The 23,209-nt window shown below is 35.8% G+C and overlaps 1 protein-coding gene and 1 long non-coding RNA gene across 12 annotated transcripts in view; one reads left to right on the top strand and one right to left on the bottom strand.

The window, feature by feature from the left end:
- Nucleotides 1-23,209, top strand: part of PTBP3 (polypyrimidine tract binding protein 3) — a 128,231-nt gene that overhangs the window by 58,320 nt on the left and 46,702 nt on the right. For 9 of the 11 annotated variants that reach the window (XR_007459121.1, XM_049636277.1, XM_049636263.1 and 6 more), the window contains 3 exons: nt 761-930; nt 4,353-4,499; nt 13,800-13,964. Coding sequence is in view for 10 of the 11 variants with exons in the window: in XM_049636277.1 (XP_049492234.1) it covers nt 761-930; nt 4,353-4,499; nt 13,800-13,964 (482 nt within the window). In the remaining variant the exon portion in view is untranslated. The remainder of the gene's footprint in view (nt 1-760; nt 931-4,352; nt 4,500-13,799; nt 13,965-23,209) is intronic. The other 2 variants (XM_049636322.1, XM_049636312.1) reach the window with 1 other exon arrangement.
- Nucleotides 14,157-15,265, bottom strand: LOC125927076 (uncharacterized). Its single transcript, XR_007459227.1, has 2 exons — nt 15,068-15,265; nt 14,157-14,322 (listed from the first exon to the last, which is right to left on the bottom strand). It is a non-coding gene; the product is annotated as an uncharacterized LOC125927076 (long non-coding RNA).

The following is a 23,209-nucleotide window of genomic DNA, read 5'->3' as shown; positions in this document are numbered from 1 at the left end:
ATAATGGATTTTTTTATTGTGCAGCAGTCTTCTCAAACTTCAGATTGCATCAAAATCATTTGGAGGGCTTGTTAAAATACAGGTTGCTGGGTGCCACCCCTTAGGTTCTGATTTAGTAGGTCTGAGGTGGGGCTGAAGATTTGCATTTCTAATAAGATGCTTATGTTAAGACCTACTGTTACATGGTAAGGAATAAGATTGTCTTAGGAAACCGCAATTTAGCTTCTAAAAAACACTTTATAAATAGATTAGTAAAAACTACATAATGCCTGAGAAATAAACTTAATTTTCATAATGATACAGCTCAAATCCAAATCCCCTCAGGATGTGATAAATATAAAATTTCTTTTATAGTCTTTCCTGAAAGTTAATTGTTCATATTTACTTATTTAGCACGGGAACAAGTTAGCAGAATATCTTTAAAAATACATTAAAGACATTATAAACATTATTCTCCATTCACAATAGTTGTTTAGAGGAATTTGATCTCTCTATATATTAATTTATTTATCCAATACTTTTCCTTGAAATTAAAAACCAGACTTCAATTTTTAAAAAATTTAATACTTGCTATGAAAAACCAAAACACCCATTCATTGAAAGTGGATGGTTTTCCACTGTCCTTATCTCTGATCAGCCCTAGAGTTTCCCTGAATTTCAAAAACTAAAACTGTAGGAGATGAAATGTGACAATAGGGTTAATGTAGTATGTCAACCTAAATTAGTTTCAGTAATTTGAAAAAATCTTATATTTTTTTAGCTAATGGGAATGACAACAAGAAATTTAAAGGAGATAGACCTCCCTGTTCGCCTTCTCGTGTTCTCCATCTTCGCAAAATTCCAAGTGATGTCACCGAAGCAGAGGTCATATCATTAGGTCTACCATTTGGCAAAGTAACTAATCTTTTGATGTTGAAAGGAAAGAGCCAGGTATGTAATATTTAAAGATTGAACCACAGTGATTATCTCTGGGTACTAGTGTTAAAGGTGACTTTTATTTTCTTGAACTTTTCTGTATTTTCTAAATTTCATTTTATTTACATAAAGTAGTTTTTTAAATAGAATTTTTTTTATGTATGACAGGAAGCAACAAACAAAATTATTAACACAGGACATAGGATTATCTCTTTTTCAATGACTTGTCCTTTTCTTCCTGAACAAAAAAATTTTATATTCTTAATTACAAAATACTTTATGAAAATACCCTGTGATTATCAGAAGACCAAGACACAGAGAGGATATAAATTATGCCTCATTTGGTAGTTAAAGAATAAGTTTTCCAAAATCTGTATAGAAATGTGTGGTATATTTTAGTTTAGAATTAATATATAACTTCTTTAATAATTCAAAAGAGATTGTTAGAGGTTCTTCATTTCAGAAGTTAATAGGTTTTTCTTAAGATGAATCAGGAAACTTGCTTTTGTGGTGACCATGACAAAAATATAATATTTGTTATGTTGATTTGAGTAATCACCTGCTTTTTTGTTCCAACTCAGACCCCATTAGGATGAATTCTTTAGTTCTTTCCCAGTTTTTGGTTGTCCTGAAAATTTTTTAAACTGAGCATTGCTGGTAAGAAGAAGACAACAGATTTAAGCCCTAAACATTGTGTAGTACATTGTGATAAGACCCTATGTTCTTACACTTTTGTAAATAAGTTTAAGAAACAAATATATTTATAAACAGATTGGTATGTGTTTGGACATGAAAGAGATTATCATGTCTGATTCTGGCCCTTTAGTGAAACTAACGTTCCTGTTTAATTCGGATGAGGTTATTTAAATCTGGAGAGGCTAAATAACATGTTTTAGTATTCGGCTCTTGTATGTTTACACATTTATTTTACATCTTCTGGAAATCTTACATGTGCCTGGATCTTTATTTTAACTCAGTTGCCACTGCTGAGAATATATGGTTTGGGTGGTTTTAAAAGAGCCAACATGGCCAAGTCTAATGGCTGTGAGATGTATCGTGTATGTGTATCATGTACATTATCATGTTTCATGCACTGTATCCTGTATATTGTTAGATGGTTGTGAGGGGCAGCAATGTCACAATTTGTTTTTGTCTCTGCTATTGGTTCTGGGTTTATTATTTATCTGCAGTGCTGTTGTGTTAATTGCTTATCTTTCAGTCATAAATCATGTTTAGAAAATATTTTGTTAATTATATACTTTAGCAAGAGAGTGATGTGAGTCATTAGAATTACTTGTAGCTGTAATCTTTCTGATGGCGCTTAGAGGTGGGAGTGTTGAGGGCAGCATATGGGATATTTTCGCCAGCCTTTCTGTGGTTAGTGACTTCTGGGATTTTTTTTTTTTTCCACCCCTTATTATGAAAATTGATTTCTTTGGATACTTTAGAAAAACCTAAATAATTCCTACTGGGGTCCATGTGGAAAAAGTTCTTTTTATGCATGAATTTTTAGGTTGTATATACTTTCAAGAAAAATTTTCTATAATAATAATCATGTATTCCAAAGATATTGTTTAGCTTTTCCTTTGTGTAACTAATGTTAGACATTGAGTTTAGTTTTTGCATTTATGAAGGGGTTTTCAGAAAGATACTCTCCCTCTATATAGTGAATATTATTAGCAAAAAGTTTACATATTCTTTGTTGAAAAGGTGATTAAAAACCAGACAGGAAATGTTGCTATTGCTTTTTGGTTACCTTGATCATTTTTATCTTCCTTAGAAAAATTAGTAAAAGCATATTACTAATACAGATAATGGTTTTAAAGTGCATTTCTTGAAGATAGTAGAATTTATTTGTTTATTGAGGATCAGTTAATTAATGATATTTGATCTATTGTGGTGTGGCTAACATTACTACTTCATAGAATGTTGTTAATTAAAGCATTTAATTGGTTCATTTGTGACATTTGATGGATACAGTTAAGCATCACATTTAACATTTGTCAGGTTAATATTCCTTTACTGGAATATTTGCCAAATAGAAACACTTAGTAAGATAACTATAAACAAATAAATAGTTTGACTTACAGATATTTGCCATTTCCTATGTTCAGGAAATTTTGTTAATAAATATATATTTTTATAAGTTGTGTTTTATATATAATTTGAAGTGGTTACTGTACACTTGCTAATTACATGCTCTGTTGTAGTAAAAAAGAATTGAGTTATCAAACTAGAAATTTGCATGGACTTGGATCAGGAGTTCTTCCTATACATTTTTAATTTGAGATGTTCATTATAGGTAGTTCTGGGGGCTCAGAATGGTTAGTATTTCATCTTCGTAACTAACCATTATGATAGGGTGGCAGAACCTCTCACGGAAGTTTCAGGAGTTCTTACAGCTGGAAGAAGCCATGTGTGGAATAAGACATAGATCTCAAGGAGTCTTTTCTGATCTCAGCTCTTCCTGTGTTATTTTTCAGATATCTAATATTCGTACAATGATTACAGGTGTTAAAAGATGAATTCAGTTGAGTAAATTTTAAAGATTTTATTGGCTTTATTCAAGGATTCGTGAATTGGGTAGCATTTCATCTAGCAGATAGAAAGGAGCTGTGAAGAGCAGTGCATAATGAAAGGCTTCTGTAGGCAGAATAGGGTGGGACAAGGAAGTTACTAGTAGAGTAAGTTGTTTGAGGCAAGGTCATCTTCCTTTAGGGAATGGTTGGGGTCTGTAAGGCAGATAACCTCACTAGTGCTGACCAAGTAATTCCAGATGAACTGGTTTAAGATTCTAATCTTGGGAGAGGTTGAAACTATAATTGTTAGGTATTAACTCCTGGTTTGGTGATGTGGGCTTAGTCGGGCTTAGTACAGGTGACTTCATTTTGGGCTTGTTGCCTCTGTATTTTTTAACACAGATCTCAGAAAAAGTCACTTGAATGATTCAAATCAATATTGACTTAATGTAGGAAAGATATTATCCCATTTCCCTAACTTGAACAATTGAGCCTTTACACCTGAGTTCTGCATTTAATTGTATCATAAACTTAAGTGTATCATAAACAGCTATTTAATTAAAAGGTAAAAGAGCAAATCATTATGCCCGATCTTGGAAAGTTCTTATTTAGGAAAGAACTATTAAATTCTAACCCCTGAAAGCATCCATTTTACAGTACTGATGCTCACCTTTATTTTCACCTTTTTAATTATTTCTAGATTTTAGAAGAAAGAGAAAAAAGAGGAAAACCAAAAACCACATGAAATCATTTATTCAACTGGCAATTTCCCAGTCCCAAATCCTTTATTGAGCTCGACTTTTCATATGTATTTTCATTTAACATCAGTGGTACACTTTGAAGCAAGAGTTTTTTCATAGTTCTTAGCTGTCTTTCAAAAACATGAGCTTTCACTTTACTTTCTTGTGTTTATTACAGGCTTTCTTAGAAATGGCTTCTGAGGAAGCTGCTGTTACTATGGTGAATTACTACACTCCTGTTACTCCTCACCTTCGAAGCCAGCCTGTTTTTATTCAGTATTCCAATCACAGAGAACTTAAGACTGACAATCTACCTAATCAAGCTGTAAGTATTGAAAGCATTTAAAAAATTAGCTACAAAAAAAAAAAAAAAAAGCTACAAGAATACATGGTATAATAGCTTAAGATTAATTTTCTGTTTCTCAGAGAGGAAAAAAAAATCATGTTCCTTCCTGTTAGGATGCTTTATTAGTAAAGATTATGTATGTAAATTCTTACCTGAAGGCTTAAGTAGTGCCATTTAGAAATACGTTTGAAGTTGCAGTGCTAGAAATGACAGATACTGGGGGTATAGCTCAGAGGCAGAGCATTTGACTGCAGAAATGGCAGAAATTTAGTTTGCCCTTGAAACTTTTTTCACGAGTAAGAGAAAAAACTTACATTCTTATCTCTTAAAATTTCAAGTCCAAAAGGAACTTTTTATAGAATACTTAGAATATATAACAAAGGCATTAAGAATTTCAGTGCCGCTTCTATTGTGATGTTAACATTAAGATGTTAATAAGAATTTGTATAGATATGTTCATTAAATGGTTTTTGACTCTTCTAGGTGAATGTGGAATGTAGAATATCAACATCTCTAACCTCATTTTTCAGTTTTTATTTTGATATAGTTCATATTGACTATAGTTCATCTTCTGTGTCTCTCCAGGTTGATTTGTAGTAGCTAAAATAGTAATTTGAAGTTACTTAAGGGTAAGAAAAATTGATCCACAAAGCAAGAAAGAGGTTTTTTTATTATGTTATGAGCATGTTTGGGCCCTATAGTCTTGCTCTAGGCAAAAGAACTCCTCCAGCCCTTTGATTCTGTGCTGAAAGTCATTATAGTGCAAGCTACTGAATTTAAATTAGTTTTCCACATTTTTAAAACAAAGAATTTTTCTGTGCATAATCCTTAGCTTGTTAAGAGATATTAGTGGCATATAATAACCTATATAAACTTAGTAAATGAGATGTTAGATATTTTTAAATAGTGTAGACTTTTGTAAATGAAAAATTGACTTAAAAATTCTAAATAGCATCCATTCGCATGGTAAAACATTCAAACAGTCCAGAAAAGTAAAAATGACAACAACAACAACACAGTTGTCCAGAGACAACTAATTAACATTTGCTAACAGTTTGGTGTGTATTCCTTCTCTATCCAGGTGTATTATTATCTGTGTATATATTTTTACATAAGTGGAATCCTAATGTTTTGAAAGCCCATATTTTTTTTTATAATGTGTCATGGATATTTTTTTGATGGCTATAAAGGCAGAATTACTTCACAGTTTTTAAGTGAATGCAGAATACTCCCTTCTATAAGACAGCCATAATCTATCCAATGTCTTGTTAATAGACATTGAAATTGTTTCCAGTTTTACACTTTTTAGAAATAGCACTGTAGCAACATTCTTACATATCCTAGCACATTTGCAACATTTTCTTACTAGTTAACGTTTATGGCAGTGAAATTGCTGGGACTAAGCATATGCATATTTTATATTTTGATATATATTTCATGATTGCTTTTTTTTAATGTTTATTTTAGAGAGAGGGAGAGGGTATGTGTGCAAGTGTGGGGGGGGGGGGCGGTGGGCAGAGAGACAGGGAGAAAGAGGGCCCGTAGCGGGCTCTGTGCTGACAGCAGAGAGCCCAATGGGGGGCTTGAATTAATGAATGGTGAGATCATGACCTGAGCCAAAGTCAGTCACTTAACTGACTGAGCCACCCAGGTGCCCCACATGATTTCTTTTTTTAAAGAATATGTGCCAGCTTAGGGTGCCACTCATATGTGTAAGCAAGCAGTTTTCCTGTCGTCTTTATTAGAGGATGAAATCATATCTTATTGTTTACTTAATATTTATTTGATAACTTATAAAGTGTAGTGATTTCTGTTGATGCAGTTTTTTTCCCCATTTTTAACACTGTGGTAAATTACATATAAAATTTACCATTTTGACCATTTGTAAATGCCGAGCAGCATTAAGTACATTCATATTGTGCAATCCATCACCACCATCTTTCTCCAGAATTCTTTCACCTTGGGACACCAGGTCATGATCTCATGGTTTGTGAGATTAAGCCCTGCTTTGAGCTCTGTGCTGACAGTGCAGAGCCTGCTTGGGATTCTCTCTCACACTCTCTCCCTCTCCCCTTCCTCCTTCTCTCTCTCTCTCTCTCTCTCTCTCTCTCTCTCTCTCTCTCTCTCTCAAAATAAGTAAATAAACTTAAAAAAATAAATTCTTTCACCTTCCCAAATTGAAACTCTATGCCCTAAACGCTAATTCCGCATTCCCCTGCCCCCCTAGCCTCTGGCAGCCACAGTCTACTTTCTGTCTCTGAGTTTTGTCTACTAATGCGGTTTTAAAAATATTTTTACACAATAGTCAAATCTCTTACGATTGTATTATGGTTTCTGATTTTGATACCATGCTCATCAGGACCTAGTATACCAACATTAAAAAAATTGTTTTTGGGGTGCCTGGGTGGCTCAGTCGGTTAGGCGTCCGACTTCAGCTCAGGTCGTGATCTCGCGGTCTGTGAGTTCGAGCCCCGCGTCGGGCTCTGTGCTGACAGCTCAGAGCCTGGAGCCTGTTTCAGATTCTGTGTCTCCCTCTCTCTCTGACCCTCCCCCAATCATGCTCTGTCTCTGCCTCAAAAATAAATAAACGTTAAAAAAATTTTTTTAATTTTTTTTACCTGTGTTTTCTTCTCATATTTTTATGTTTTAGTTGTTTTTATTTAAATGTTTAAATTTTTGTTTTATTAGAAATATTTTGGAGGTGGGGAGTGAGGGTAGGCTTTGATCTCTTTCTTAACTCCCATTGACCAGTTTCTCCTTTATCGTTTTTTTGAATAACCCATTTATTATCTACTCATGTGAAACTTGTTCTTTGTCATGTTCTAGTTTTCTGTACATTTGCTGTACCTACTGAAAACATGCATGTATACCCTTCTTAGGCATGCATACACATTCTGCTTGCCTGGCTCTGATATACCCTCATATCTGTGCTACTCACATGGTGTGCATTCCATGTCTAATCCATACTACCTTTTGTATTCATTTCTGTTCCATTCCTGTTTTCATCTCCCTAGAGCTAATGTCTCCAGTATTAATATTTTGTAAGGCAAAGCCCTCTTTTATACTCTCTTTTCAGACATTAATTAGCTATTGTATTTTACTTATGTCTCCATATATAATAGAATTATTTAGATAACTTCTACCCCCCCAAAAAAAAACACAATTGGAATTGGGTTGATTTTATAGATTAATTTGAGATAATTAACATTTATATTGCTCTATGATTCTTTTGAGGAGGATGTATTTTGACTCCTGTCTTTCACTAGAGTTTTAAATTTTCATTCATGTAAGTCATGGCAGTTTTCTTATTAGTGTGATTCCTAAATATGTTAGAATAAGTCTTGAACAAGGAATAAACAATTTAATAAAACTCTTAAAGACTGGATTATTCTAAAGAGAAACTGTGAGGCATTCCAGTTGCTTGGCAACCAAAGCCAGCTGAAATGACCTAGTTAATTCTTCGATAGCCTTGATTTCTTCCTAGTGCCCTTTCCATTTTGTTATTTTTGTGCAATTTTTATACATTGATGTTTGATAAAATATAACAGTTTTTCTTTTATTCAAAGTCCTACACCAAAGTTGAAGTCAGAATTTAAGGTACTTGTTTGCATATATAAAATATACCAAATGTCTTTTTTTTTTCCGATAGCCCTGGGAAACTGATAAATCACTATTTCATTATCTTTTATTCTCTGAATAACAAGGTAACCCAAAACATGCACATAACTTCTTTTCCAGCCTATGGACATACTTGCCAGAGAGGGTCAGGTGAATATCAAATATTTTTTAAAATTTATTTATTTATTTGAGAGAGAACACAAGCAGGGGAGAAGTGCAGAGGGAGGGAGGGAGGGAGAGAGAGAGAGAGAGAGAGAGAGAGAGAGAGAGAGAGAGAGAGAGAGAGAGAGAGAGAGAGAGAGAATCTTAAGCAAGCTTCGCACTCTGCACAGAGCTCAGCCTGGGATCATGACCTGAGCTGAAATCAAGAGTCAGCTGCTCAACCAACTGAGGAGCCCTTCAAGTATCTTTTTTATTTAAACTAAAATTATAGTTGGGGCACCTGGATGGCTCAGTCAGTTAAGCATCCAACTCTTGGTTTTGGCTCAGGTCATGATCCTGTGGTTTAGTGAGTTCTAGCCCCACATCAGGCTCCAAGCTGACAGTGCAGAGCCTGCTTGGGATTCTCTGTCTCCCTCTCTCTTTGCCCCTCCCCCACTTGTGCTTTCTCTGTCTCTCTCAAAATAAATAAATAAGCTTAAAAAATATGTAAACTAAAATTATAGCTAAAAAATTTAGATTGTATTTTGAGGTACAGCATTTGAGAAATGGTTTTTTTTTGTTGTTGTTTTGTTTTTTTAATTTTTTTTTTTTTAACGTTTATTTATTTTTGAGACAGAGAGAGAAAGAGCATGAACGGGGGAGGGTCAGAGAGAGGGAGACACAGAATCGGAAGCAGGCTCCAGGCTCTGAGCTGTCAGCACAGAGCCCGACGCGGGGCTTGAACTCATGGACCGCGAGATCATGACCTGAGCCGAAGTCGGCTGCTCAACCAACTGAGCCACCCAGGCGCCCCGAGAAATGGTTTTATTAATAACCATCATTAGGGTATAGACAGTTTTGTTTTATTTTGTTTTTTTACCTTGTGGGTGGACATTTATAAATCTGCAGAGATAACCATGGAAAGATTTTGCCTAAAAGTGTTTTCTTAAAAAATCATCAAACTCTACACTTCAGATCTGTGCATTTTATTGTACATTCATTTCTATCTCAATTTTAGAAATGTCTTTTTCACGTTATCCAGACATGTTTAAATTTTCTATGAAGTCTATTTGTCCTCCCCTCACCTTGATGAAATACTTGCATTTCCAGTCATGCTACTGCTGTTTCCTTTATTAAGTTATTAAACTATTCCAGCGAGTTTGTTTAGAAAACATTTAAAAAATTATCTCCCATAGTAGGAATTCTGCTGCCTCATAATTTTTAGCATCAAATACACAGAACATAAATCTATGTGAAATAATCTCTTTATATTAAGAAAATATTTCTCATTTTCTCCCACCCCCAACTTTTCTGTTGCCCTCTGTGGAGAGTGTGCCTCAATTTTATTTTTTTTTTTACTTGAACGTTTTGTCTAATTAAAAACGGAAACTACAGAGTTATTTATTAAATAAATCTGTCTTCAGGTGTTATTTTCTCAGATTTTTATTGTCAAAAGCATTTCTTGCTTGCCTGCTGCTCAGAGACCTTTGTACTCAGTGCTCTGTGAAATACTAATGCAGAATATGTTGAGAACTCTAGAATGACTAGCACAATAGGTACCGTGGCTTCTCCTATTTCTCTGTTGTGGTACCCCCCATGCCAAAAAGGATGAGTGAAGGAAGAGGAGCTATGATAAAAATAGTAGTATCAGTAGCAGGAAGCATATGTGTAGAATTGTTTAATAAAAAGGATTGGTAGAATGATTGATGGCATAATGAAGTAAAGTCAGCAAGGTTAAGTTTACTTTTGGTTGTGCAGGCTTAGTTTTGTAAAGATTTAATCCTCCTGATCTAAGAAAAAAAAGAACCATTATTCCATTTAGAACTTCTCTATGTTGAAGTCTTTGCCTAGACGTTCTAGAGTTATGTTTGGTATGGTAGCTGCTAGCTACATGTGGCTAAATTTAAATAAATTTAAAAATGAAAAATTTAGGCGTACCTGGCTGGCTCAGTCGGAAGAGCGTGTAACTCTTGATCTTGGGGTCATGAGTTCGAGTCCCACATGTTCTTGTCTGCTAATTCTACCTTCTGGGTCTTTTTAAAATTAATTATTAATTGACCCACACCTTCTGCTAATTATAGACTCAAAGTGGAAGTCTGAATCAGTTTTCAAACTTGAAAACAATAGAACCCATTTTCCAAATAAACTCTTACTGAGGATCCCAGTGTAAAATATATGAGATAAACTGCTGTTTTTGAGGCAGGATTGGGATGCTCAGTATTCCATACACATGGCTGTTTTTATAAGAGCACAGTTTTGAAAACAAATGGTATAAAATTTTCAAATAATTACGCATACATTGTTCTCAAAGATAATGATGTTTTAGAAACTGAATGTTGGGCAGTTTGAATATTACCTGATACATAAAAATCTATATGGCCTAAAAATGCTGGTAAAAAGCATAAAAAAGGAGTTGCATATAAGCATAAAAGTGGAAGGTGTTCTGGGGCACCTGGGTGAGTCAGTGGGTTAAGTGTCTGACTCCAGGTTTCAGCTTAGGTCATGAACTCATGGTTCATGGGTTCCAGATCCCCCATCAGGCTCTGTGCTTCTGGTGTGGAGCCTGCTTGGGATTCTCTCTCTCCTTCTCCCTCTTGCTGTCTCTCTCAAAATAAATAATAAACTTTAAAAAAAAAAAAAAAAAAGTGGAAGTTTATTAAGCATACACAAAGTTAAAAGCCAATCTTCAGAAAGATTCTTCTTTTAATGTTATTTATCATAGCATAATGTCTCACATTAGAGAGATGATATAATAAACTAAAAATTAAAATAATAAAAGCAAAACACAAGAAATGTTCATTTAAAATTGGAAGTGAATATATGTAAAAAAGTGGTGATTTTTTTTCATTTTGTGGCACAGACTAATTATCACCATTCTTAAGGAATGATGAGAATGGAACAAAGAGATTGATGAAAACTTGCATTTGATTTCATTAATCATTAACCATGCTTTTTTCCCTTAAATTTTCCTTCCTTCACCCACTTCATTTTCTGAATAATGGTTTTAAATTTTGAGGCAGTCATAAAATTGAAAAAGAGTTACAGATACAAGTTTTGATTTCTTCAGGCATTTATGAATAAGTTGCTTACCTGATCGGTCTTCATTGTCCAGTATTTTAGTGTGCATTTCCTATAAGCAAGGACATTTTCCTACACAACCAAAATACAGAGGTCAAAATTAGGAAATTGACATTCAGTCCTCAGTCCCCATTCAAGTTTTGCCTATCATCCCAGTAATGTTTGTTAGAGCAAAACAAACATTATTTAGAATCACATGTTCTGTTTAGAAGTCACATCTTTTAGTGTTCTTTAGTCTGAAACAGTTCCTCAGTTTTTGACTTTCATGACCTTGATTTGACACTTTGGATAATTATAGGCAGTCTGTTGTCTTGATTTCCCTCAATTTGAGTTTATCTGGTATTGCCTTGTGATTACGTTCAGTGTATATAGTTTTGACAGGAACATCGTGGAAGTAATGTCCTTTTTTTCTCATTGCATCATATCAGGTGGCACATAATTTCAGTTTGTTGCATTACTGATGTTGTGCTCTTAGATTCCTTGATGAGGCTCATGTTTGGCTTCTCCACTGTAAAGTTATGACTTACAAAGGAGGAAAGAGGAATATTTTGGGGGAAGGTACTTTAAAGCAGTATATATATACTTCTTACCAACTGTCAACTTATACCAGTATGGATTTAAGGTTTCCTGTTTTATTTGATGGGTTGTTATTTGTTACAATCACTATTTTGATTCTCAAACTGTCCTATATTTGGCCAGTGGGAGCCACTTCAGGGAAGCTGTCTTCTATCTTTTGGCATGTTTCCATAAATATTTGAACAGTTCTTTGCATCCTAGTAAAAACAAACAAAAAAAACCAAAGAAACAAAAAAGTTACTCATTTTGTACTGTCTTTGCTCCAGCTCTGGAACTCGACTTGTTTTAGGGCACTCTGGTCTTTTTAGTGGAGCATGCTATTTCGAAACTCGTCTGCCGAATGAAATCTTGCCATCTTTGCAACAATATGGATCTACCTAGAGGGTATTATGCTAAGTGAAATAAATCAGACAGAGAAAGACAAGTATGTGATTTACTTATATGTGGAATCTAGAAAATAAGTGAAAAACAAAAAACAAATTCTTAAATACACAGAGCAAACTAGTGGTTGCCACACAGGAAGGTGGTTGGGAGGAGGGTTTGGCAAAATAGGTGAAAGGCATTAAGAAGTACAGACTCCCAGTTATAAATGTCATGTAGATAAAAAGTACAGCATGGGGAATATAGTCAATAATATTGTACTAGTGTTGTATGGTGGCAGATGGTGACTGCATTTGTGGTAAGTATTGAGCAATATATAGAATTTTCAAATCACAATGGTGTACACCTGAAACTAATATAACATTGTACGTCAACTGTAATTCAATAACAACAACAGGAACAATAAAAATAGGAGATGTTTCCAGGAGTTTGACAGAAGTGGGGTTCAGAATTGTGTTTGAGACATTTTCAGATTTTCATCAAGTGTTTAAGTACCACTGTTTACAGTCCTCTGTGTGACTCCAGACAAACCATTTAACCCATCTCAGACTCGGTTTTCTCATCTGAAAAAAATGTAATAATACATGCCTCGTAAATTGTTGTGAGAATTAAAGAGAGTTGTATAGTGAATGCATAGAATGATACCTGCAATTAGTGCTCCGTAAATGTTCTATTATAAGTAAATATTGTCTTCTTGCTAAAAAAAAAAGAAAAGCTTGTCTGCCTGCCCCTGCTTGGGTTCTTACATCCTATTTTAGGCTGCCCCACCATTGAATTACCTTCTTACCCCGGTCAGGCCTTCATGAACCTCCTCTTCACCCTGCTTGGACTGTCTTCACTACATTGGTTCACACCATGTGGACCCTTTCCTAACTCTCCTTGGGCTCTAACAGTCCTGTCAGGCTATTCTCTTCTGGATGCATTTCTTACCCTTTTCATATTCCTCAGGTTTGATGGCTAGCACTGAACCACCCCCACACTAGATACCTTTCTTACCTTGTTTGGGCTCAAGTTGCCCTTGCCAGGCAGCCTACTATGTAGATGCTGTCCTCATCGCTCAGGCTCTGATGCTCATGCCAGGATGCCTTCCTATAGGGATGCATTCCTAACCCCCTCTGAACCACCGTAGCTCCATATTTGCGTCTCTCATATGCCACCCAAAGGTTTTAGAACTCAGTGGTTCAGGGAGGGAAAAAGAAGAGGGACTTGAGTGGTTTTTAAGTCATCTTTAATGTTACTTTCACTTTTTTTTTCTGTTATTTAAAAATTAGGAAATAAAAATCATCTTCACATTTTCCTCTTTTTTTTTTTTTTTGCCATGTGTTTTTTTCATTTCTTCAAGTAACTTTAAGTACCTTTCTTAAATATTGTGTCATTGTGATAAGAAAGCAAGTCTTTTGAATCTTAACTGATTACAAATTTAGGATATGTGCATCTAGAGAAAGTAGATATGTATTTTTTTCCTTATTTTGGATTGTTTTATAGAGAGCCCAAGCTGCACTGCAGGCTGTCAGCGCTGTCCAGTCAGGAAGCCTGGCCCTTCCTGGAGCTCCTACCAATGAAGGCACAGTCATACCTGGGCAGAGCCCTGTGCTCCGAATAATTATTGAAAACCTCTTTTACCCTGTTACTCTGGAAGTTCTTCATCAGGTAAAGTGGAACAACACTCTTAAGAGGCAAATGTGACCTCTGTAGCTTTTGATGTTTATATCTTAACTTTCTTTTTTTTTTTTTATTTTTTATTTTGGCTGGTATATATGTTTAAATAATAATAACCTTAGGCATCCTGTTTTATGTAGGAAATAGCATCTATTAGAGATAATTTTTTTTAATGTTTATTTTGAGAGAGAGAGAGAACACAAGTGGGGGGGACAGAGAGAGGGAGACACAGAATCTGAAGCAGGCTCCCGGCTCTAAGCTGTCCGCATAGAGCCCGATGCAGTGCCCGAACTTGTGAGCTGCGATATCATGACCTGAGCGAAGTCGGACGCTCAATCAACTGAGCCACCTAGGCACCCAGAGATAACTTTTCTATAGCTTCATTTTTCTAACTTAAATACTTGATATAAAAGGGTATGTAAGAAATTCTTTTTTAAAAATACATAAGCATGAAAATGAACAAAGCATAGAATCCTATTAAAAACACACTGATAGTAGTTATTCTATTAACTCTTTCTTACATTTGAGTATTTTCATTTTAAAAACTCTGAAAGGAAAGTATGTGGTAACTCTTCATGTATAAAATGGAAGTATCATGTTAAATACTGACTGATGGTCAACATAATTTTCATAGACTACCCATTAATATGTCCAAACTGTTGTGATAAAAGGCACCCCACCACATCATGGCCTACTATGAGAGTGTCGAATTTAAGAACTGGAAGGTAACTAAGTTACATAATTTTGTAGTGAATAAAACTGAGACTCAGATAATTAAATATTGTAGAGAGTAACTGAAGAGACAGTTAGAACTCAAGCCTCCTAATATGAAGTCCAATGTTGTGTTTTGTATGCTTGCTATACATATATATATATGTGTGTGTATATACGTATATGTATATATATGTATATGTGTATATATATATATATATGTATGTGTGTGTATGTATTTCCAAAAGAGGGCAAGAAAGAAGAGGACAGAAGATCCAAGGCGGGCTCTGTGCTGCCAGCAGAGAGCACAGTGTGAGGTTTGAACTCATAAACTGCAAGATCATGACCTGAGTCAAAGCCGGCTGCTTAACCAACTGAGCCACCCAGGCACCCCTGCTTGTTACAGTTTTAACTAATACTCCATATATACGTATCTTCAAAATGTAACGTACAATTACTTGGTAATCTGTATGTATAAACATTTGACATCTAGCCCAAAAACTTCAATTAGTTTTTGTCCTCTTTTGCTGCATATTGATTCCATCTCCTCATAATTGTCAAGCCATACACTGTAATGTTAAAACACTAAAACGGGTACCTGGGTGGCTCAGTCGATTAAGCATCCAACTTCAGCTCAGGTCATGATCTCCTAGCTTGTGGGTTCAAGCCCTGCATCCACCTCTGTGCTAACAGTTCAGAGCCTGGAGCCTGCTTCAGATTCTCTCTCTCTCTCTCTCTCTCTCTCTCTCTCTCTCTCTCTCTCTCTCTCCCCCTCCCTCCCTCCCTCCCTCTCTCCCTCTCTCCCTCTCCCTGCCCCAATCCCTCGCTCAGGCGTGCATACTCTCTCTCTCAAAAATAAATATTTAAAAAATTTTAAACACTAAAACATATACTTATTTTCATATTTATATCTCAGTATGTACTGCATAGTGTGATGCCAAGTCAGTCCAGAATCATTTAACTGCTTTCCAAACCTTTGGCTTTGCACTACTAAGTGAAGAGTCATAGGGATGTATATGTGCATGTGTGTTTAAGAATTGAAGTACTTTCCGGGGCGCCTGGGTGGCTCAGTCAGTTAAGCGTCCGACTTTGGCTCAGGTCATGATCTCACGGTTCGTGAGTTCAAGCCCCGCGTCGGGCTCTGTGCTGACATCTCAGAGCCTGGAGCCTGTTTCAGATTCTGTGTCTCCCTCTCTCTCTGACCCTCCCACGTTCATGCTGTGTCTCTCTCTGTCTCAAAAATAAATAAACGTTAAAAAAAATTTAAAAAAAAATTGAAGTACTTTCCATCCTATTCTCACATTTTATAAATTAGGAAACTGGGGTCCTTAAAGTCACGTTACTTTCCCACAGTCATTGTACTAATTGGCAATAAAGTTCAGATACATTTCCCAACACAGTTCCTGTGCCATGCATATAAATATCAAAATATACCATTTATTAGGCCTACTGTGTTCCCTATAGTAGTTTTATGCATACCATTTTCTAAATATACGCATTTGTGAAGCATGTCTAGGAAAGGCCTTAACAGTACTATCCATAGCCACCCTTCTTCCTTACAAAGGTTTCAGCAGTTGCTTAGGTGATTGGCTTCTTAGTTCTGGTGACTTTTCTTGTCCTATGTTTATCCCAGAGTGTCATTGAGCACTGTGATCCATCAGCAGTGTTTGTTTGCTTTTGTAACGGTAACATCGAAGCTACTACTAACTTACTAACGCTGTTTTACAGAAGATGTTCTTGCACCTGTGGCTCAACAGTGCCATCATTCAGCCTTGAATTTAGCTAGAGTCTTGTGGTTCTGCCCTGTCATTCCATTTATTTTTTTCCTGAGAGCAGTAATAAACCTTGTTTCTCTCCCAAAAGATCATGGGGTCCTTCAGAGTGAAGAGGAGTAATTCTGAGAGTCCTTAATAGTAAGCAGGACTCTCAGCCTTTCAGTTATCACACTTCCTTGTTTAATCCTCTTTTCCCTTGCTGTTGGAATGAAATCAAAGCCCTTACCAAGGCCCTTAAGGTCCCACATGCAGACCTCTCCCCTTCTCTTTAACCTCATTTCCTAACACCCTTCTGCTTATTTAGCCACTGGCTTTTCTGGCCCTTTGCCCCCAGTTTACTCATGTCTTAGTCCGTTTCTATCTCCTGTTTCTTTCCAAAACACTTGACTGAGACGGTCACTTAGTTGAACCTACATCATTCAGTTTTCAGCTCAAATTTGCCTCCTCAGTCTTTCTCTCATTGCATTAACTGAGCCCTCTCCCCTAGCACTCTGTGTCATTAGCCAACTAAAGTGTAGTATAACATGATTAAGGATACAGGGTCTGGAGCTGGTTTGAATCCTGGCTCTTCCACTTACTACCTCTATAACCCTGGGCAACTAACTTACCTCTCTGTATCTTTTTCTTATTTATATAATGGGGCTGGACATGGTGTCTATCTTTTATATATCTTTATATCTTTACTGTGAAGGTATCTTTATATCTTTATTGTGAAGATTACATGAGTTAATGCATTTAAGGCACCTAGAAATATTAAGGTATACATTAGAAAGATACATATTAAGTGCTCAAGAAATGTTAGCTGTAATTATTAGACACTAGTAAATTGCACTGTAAGAAACTGATCCTTGCTCTGGTCTTGTGGGTAAGATATAATTTCCTAAGTAATAGCCTAAAAATGTGATGAGTATTGTGGTGGGATAATACATGGAAGTATGGAGTTGGTTGCACCTGTTGTAGTTAATTAGCATATTATTTTATATTTTTGCTGAAGAGTTGGCATTAGCTAAGCTCTTCTCTGACATCTCTTGAAGTTAGTGTTTTTTTTCTTTAGCTCATGGTAAGGGGAGTGAGTGAGATGAGAGTGGTGCTATTTCAGGTGAGGAAAGTTAACAGAGGTTTTCAATATGATGATATTTGAGCAGAGGCTTAAAGTATGTGGTAGAATAACACAGAAAGAATAGCAAGTGTAAAGTGTCTAAGTGCAAGGGTGCTTAATGTGTTGAAATATCAGAAATAAGGCTATGTAATTGCAATTGTAAAAAGTAGGAAAACTATAAATGATAGAATCAGAGAAGGGGTTAGGATCCAGATGATGCAAAGCCTTTATAATCTTTACACTATGTAAGATGGGAAGCCATTAGAGGATTTTGAGTAGAGGAGTAAGATGATAGATTTATGTTTTAATGGAATCACTCTTGTTGCTGTGTTAAGAATAAATTGTAGGCATAAGTGGAGGATCTTAGCATAGTCCAGGTAAGAGATGGTGGTGACCCATGTGAGGATGTGGTCTCAGGAAGTGGTGATTATGGATATATTTGGAAGGATTTGCTGATGGGTTGAGTAATCGTGGATTATGAAGAAAAAGTGGAGTAATCAAGAATGCCTTCCAGATTTTGGATGTGAGCCTCTGGTAAAATAGAGCAATTTTATACTAAGATAGTAAAGACTAAAGGGAAAAGAAGATTTGGGGCGGGGGTAGAGGTAGTGTTTTGGACAAGATAATTTTGAGATACCTATTAGGCATGCAAGTGGTTGATGTTGAATAGACAATTGGGAAATAAGTTTGGAATGAGTGTAGGAATTCAGGGCTGGAGATTTGGTTATCATCAGCATATGGGTGGTAATTAAAGCCATTGGATTGGATTGCATAATCTAGAAAGTGTTTGTAAGTTAGGAAGTCATTTCTCAACAATTCCATAATGTAAATTCAACCTTGCATACTAAAAAATTTCTTTGTGTACTGAAATAGTACAAAACAATGTTCTCATGTAGTCCATTACTTCCAAATACTGTTATTTATGGGAGTTTTTTATGAATGTCCAATAGATGAATGTCTTCAAGATAAAGAACTGATCTTTTTGAATTGCAGAGTAAAGATAAATAACTTTAAAAAGCAATTATTAAAAGAGTCAGTACTAGTAATATACAATTCTGGTTCTTAAATCTCACTGTTTCATTGGGGACAAAAATTACTGTAAACAAATTATGGCTGATACACTAGGTTTTTTGGGTTTTTTTTTTTTAGTGTGTATTTATTTTTGGATGTTTGAGCCACCCAGGTGCCCCAGTACACTTTTTACAAGTGAATACTAGTGAACTTTTTTAGTTTCTGATAAGTGCTCCATGTATAAACATCACCATGAAGATTAATTTTACCTGAATTTGATCTTTGGTATTCTCTTCATCCCCCCCTTTTAATGTTTGTTTGTTTGTTTGTTTGTTTAGAGAGAGTGAGTGTGCACATGTGCACACAAGCAGGGGAGGAGTAGAGAGAGAGGAAGAAAGAATCCCAAGCAGGCTCCATGCTGTCAGTGCAGAGCCTGACTTAGGGCTTGACCTCATGAACCGTGAGATCATGACCTGAGCTGAAATCAAGAGTCAGGTGCTTAATCCACTGAGCCACCCAGGCACCTCTCTCTTCATCCCATTTTAAAGTCTTAAAAGATTAAATGCACAGGAGACATCAAGAGTTGGGTCTGTGTGTTTGTGTTTATGACAGAAAAATAAATATATTAGAGAAGTAGAATCAAAGAGTCAAATTATTACTGTAATCAATAATAATAAATCCATATATATTAAACTTTCCTGAATGTTAATCTTATGAGACCAAATCTGTTTAAAATTGTTGGTAAATTATTACTGTTGGTATTACTGTTGGTAATTATGAAAAGTTGTTAAAAATCACACTTGAGGGGTGCCTGGTTGGCTCAGATGGTTAAGCGTCCGACTTCGGCTCAGGTCATGATCTTGTGGTTTGTTCGTGGGCTCAAGCCCTGCATCAGGCTCTGTGCTGACAGTGCAGAGACTGCTTAGGATTCTCTCTCTCTCTACCCCCCCCCCCCCCCCCCGCCCCATTCCTCTCCCACTCGTGCTTTCTCTCTCTCTCAAAATAAATTTAAAAAAAAAATCACACTTGAGGCATTAGCCTAGATTCCCTGGTGTTGCTCACTTACTTTGTTCAAAAGTATCAGATTGATGTTTAAAGCTACTCTGTCAGTACATACAATCCAGGGAACTTTAGGTAACTGTCCATGGTTAGCCAGTTCCACCCATTTATATTCTGTTAACACATTCAGTTAAAAATCACACAGCCAAACACAGCAGTGAGTGAGGATGTGCATCATGTTAGTGTTCATGTTAAATGAGAGAATGTAAACATTAATAAAATCTGAAGGTTAAGTGGAAATTTTCTAGGTTCTACGCATAATTTAGTGTAAAATTCCAGATTTGAGAGCAAATTGTATGTTCTTACTACTTCATTAATGAGATGTTTTACATGAAGAATGTTTATTATTTTCAAAAAACTGCATGTTGCTGTAATTCCAATCAGGTCTAAGTATAATTCTTTATCAGTTCATAATAAGCATTTACCATGTACTTGTTTATATGCCAAGAATTTTACTCAGTGATATAGAAATGATTAAGACAAGGTGTGTGTGTGTGTGTGTGTGTGTGTGTGTGTGTGTGTACATACACACACACTTTCAAGGAGCTTTCAGTCTAATTAAAGGAGACATACGTAAACAAATGTATAGCACAGTATAAGTAAAACAAAAATATGTATGAGACCAAGAAGGGAGTAATAAGAAAGAGAATGAACTCTGTTGATACTTGGGAGAGGCTGAGAATTTTCTGGTGGCATTACTTTCCTGAGCTGAGTTTTGGAAAAGATAAATGAAAATTTACTAGGTATTAAGCATAGAGTTCTAAGAAAAAGGGAATAGCCATGTGTATAGGCATAGATGTCTGAAATCCCTTGGTACATTTAGAGAACTAGACACAACTGCACATTGTTGGTATAAATAGTGTGATATAGAGTATCAGGAAATGTGGTTAGAGAAGTAAACCAGAGCAAAATTATATATGATATAATCTTACTTGTAGTTTAGAATACTACCTGTGGCTGCAGTAAAAAAGTCTATTACTACTCCTTTACCCAACACTCAGATTATGCATTTATATAGATTGGGGTGTTGTTTGTGATCACCGTATCACCAAGGATGGAAATAAGAAAATACAAGACCTTTTCCCGGGAATGCTTGTATCTTAAAGAAAGATACAACATAAAATCTATATTCTTTAACAGCTGAGAAGATAAGTGTGGTATTCTTTTATAAATTTTAAGAATATTATCTAGAACACATAGGGTGTACTGAGGAAATGCCTGTGACAGGACCAGAATTTTCATTAAAAGAACAAAAAGAAATTCCTAATGTTTTCAGAACAGTTAAATGAGAGATTAAGATCAGTTGTTTGTTTTTTGTTTGTTTTGAGAGAGCGAGGACACTAGTGAGCAAGGAGCAGAGAGAGAAAGAAGGAGGGAGAATCCCACGAGGGGCAGAAAGAGAGAAGCAGGGCTTGCCCAGGGCTCTTGTTTTACCTGAGAAGCTGATCTCGTGCTCACCAGAGGGGCATGAGATCACTCTAGGCGGGGCTCAAGCTCACCCGAAGCAGGGAATGAGATCACACAAAGTGGGGCTCAAGCTCACCAAATCAGGGCTCAAGCTCACTTGATGTGGGACTCAAACTCATGGAATGTGAGATCCTGACCTAAGCCAAAGTTGATGCTTAATGACTGAGCCACCCAGGCGCCCAAGATCCCAAAGTTCTAAACTCTGAAATATGACCATAACTAAATTAACTGCGTTGTTTTTTTTTAAGGAATTTCAACAAAGAATCCTCAGACTAACTAATTTTAAGTAATAACATTTTTTGATGAGCCCTTCTAAGACAAATTGGTTCTGCAAATCTTGTTCAATGGTGTTATCTCCTATAAGAAGTGTTTGACTCTAAGCTGATTATCTGTTAGCATTTTGCCAAAAATGAGTATTTGGACTTTAGGACAGTTTATTTTATTTGGGGGTTGTAAAGTATACATAAATTTTACCATTTTAACTGTTTTTTAAGTGTACAGATCAGTGACATTAAATACACTCTCATTGTTTTGCAATTATCACCACTCACCTTATATCTCCAAAAAGTTTTTTGTCTTCCTAAATTGAAACTCCCACACCCATTAAACAATACCTCCCCATTCCCCTTTTCTCTCAGCCCTTGGCAACCACCATCCTACTTGCTGTCTATGAATTTGACTTCTTTACATTATATAAGTGGAACCATGGATAATTTGTTCTTTTGTGACTGGCTTACTTCACTTAAGTGTCTTTAGGGTTCATCCATGTGGTAGCATGTATCAGAATATCCTTTCTTTTAAAGGCTGAATAATATTCAGCCTTTGTATGTATTTAACACATTTTTGTTTATCCATTCATCTGTGGATGGACATTTAGGTTGCTTCCATCTTTTGCAAATAATGCTGCTACCAACATGGATATACAAATAAATACCTCTTTAAGTCCCTGCTTTTGGTTCTTTTGGGCTTATACTAAGAAGTCGAACTGTTGAATCATATGGTAATTTTTTTTTTTAATTTTCTTGAAGAACCACTATCCTATTTTCCATAGCAGCTACATCATTTTACATTCCTACCAACAGTGCACAAGGGTTCTGTTTTCTCCACATCCTCCCCAACCCTTGGTATTTTCTGGGTTTGTTTTTTGTTTTTGATAAAAGCTGTCCTAATGAGTGCGAAATCTCATTGAGTTTTTATTTGCATTTCCCTAATGATTAGTGGTGCTGAGCATCTTTTCATGTGTTTATTGGCTATTTGATTATTTTCTTAAGTCCTTTGCTGATTTTTGTTGTTGAATTATAGGAGTTCTTTATATATTTTGGATAGTAACCCCTTACCAGATATGATTTGCAAATATGATCTCCTGTTTTGTGGGTTACTGTTTCACTCTGTTGATAGTGTCTTTTGATGCACATAAGTCTTAAATTTTGATGTAGTAGAAGTTGCCTATTCTTTTGCTGCTGTGCTTTAGGGTATTTATTATTGATCATTCTAATTAAAAGGGAGGAAGGACTATTTGGCTATTAAGGACATTCATATATAGTATTTGATAATAGTGATAATAGCAAATTCTTATCAGCATAGGGAATAATTATCTTTTTATTCTTAAAAGTGGACGGACAAGCTTCTGGCTGATTAAGATCCACATTTAAGATGGGATGGGATATAAGAGGAAAACAAAGTGCATTGTAGTAACCGTGGCTATTGGTGATGGAGTAGAGCAAGTATATTGTAAGAACTTTCTAGGGTAACCAGGTATCTGTCAGGAAATCTCCACACTGTGTTTATTCCTCTTCTCCAAAGACACTTCAGAGAGGCCTTCTTTGACCAGTCTTGTACCTTCCCAAGTTACATTCCAGTTCACTCTTATCCCTTTTCCTTTTATTTTTATTCATAACACTTTTTTATGATGAGACATTGTTTTTCATTTATCGTCTGTCTTTCCTTAGGGCATAGACTTTTGTTGTTATTCACTGCTGATTTCCAAGGCCTAGAACAGTGCTCTTTGAATATTGAATGAATTAACAGAGTGGCCTGTAGAGGAACATTTTATAGTTTGTCTGCCTATAAAAATCTTAAGAAGTTGATGCTGATTCTCAAGGTGAAATAGTTGA

Source organism: Panthera uncia, chromosome D4 (assembly GCF_023721935.1).
Source record: "Panthera uncia isolate 11264 chromosome D4, Puncia_PCG_1.0, whole genome shotgun sequence".
Classification (NCBI taxonomy): domain Eukaryota; kingdom Metazoa; phylum Chordata; class Mammalia; order Carnivora; family Felidae; genus Panthera; species Panthera uncia.
The sequence above is the reverse complement of the archived record's forward strand: the minus strand, read 5'-3'. Positions and strand labels throughout refer to the sequence as shown.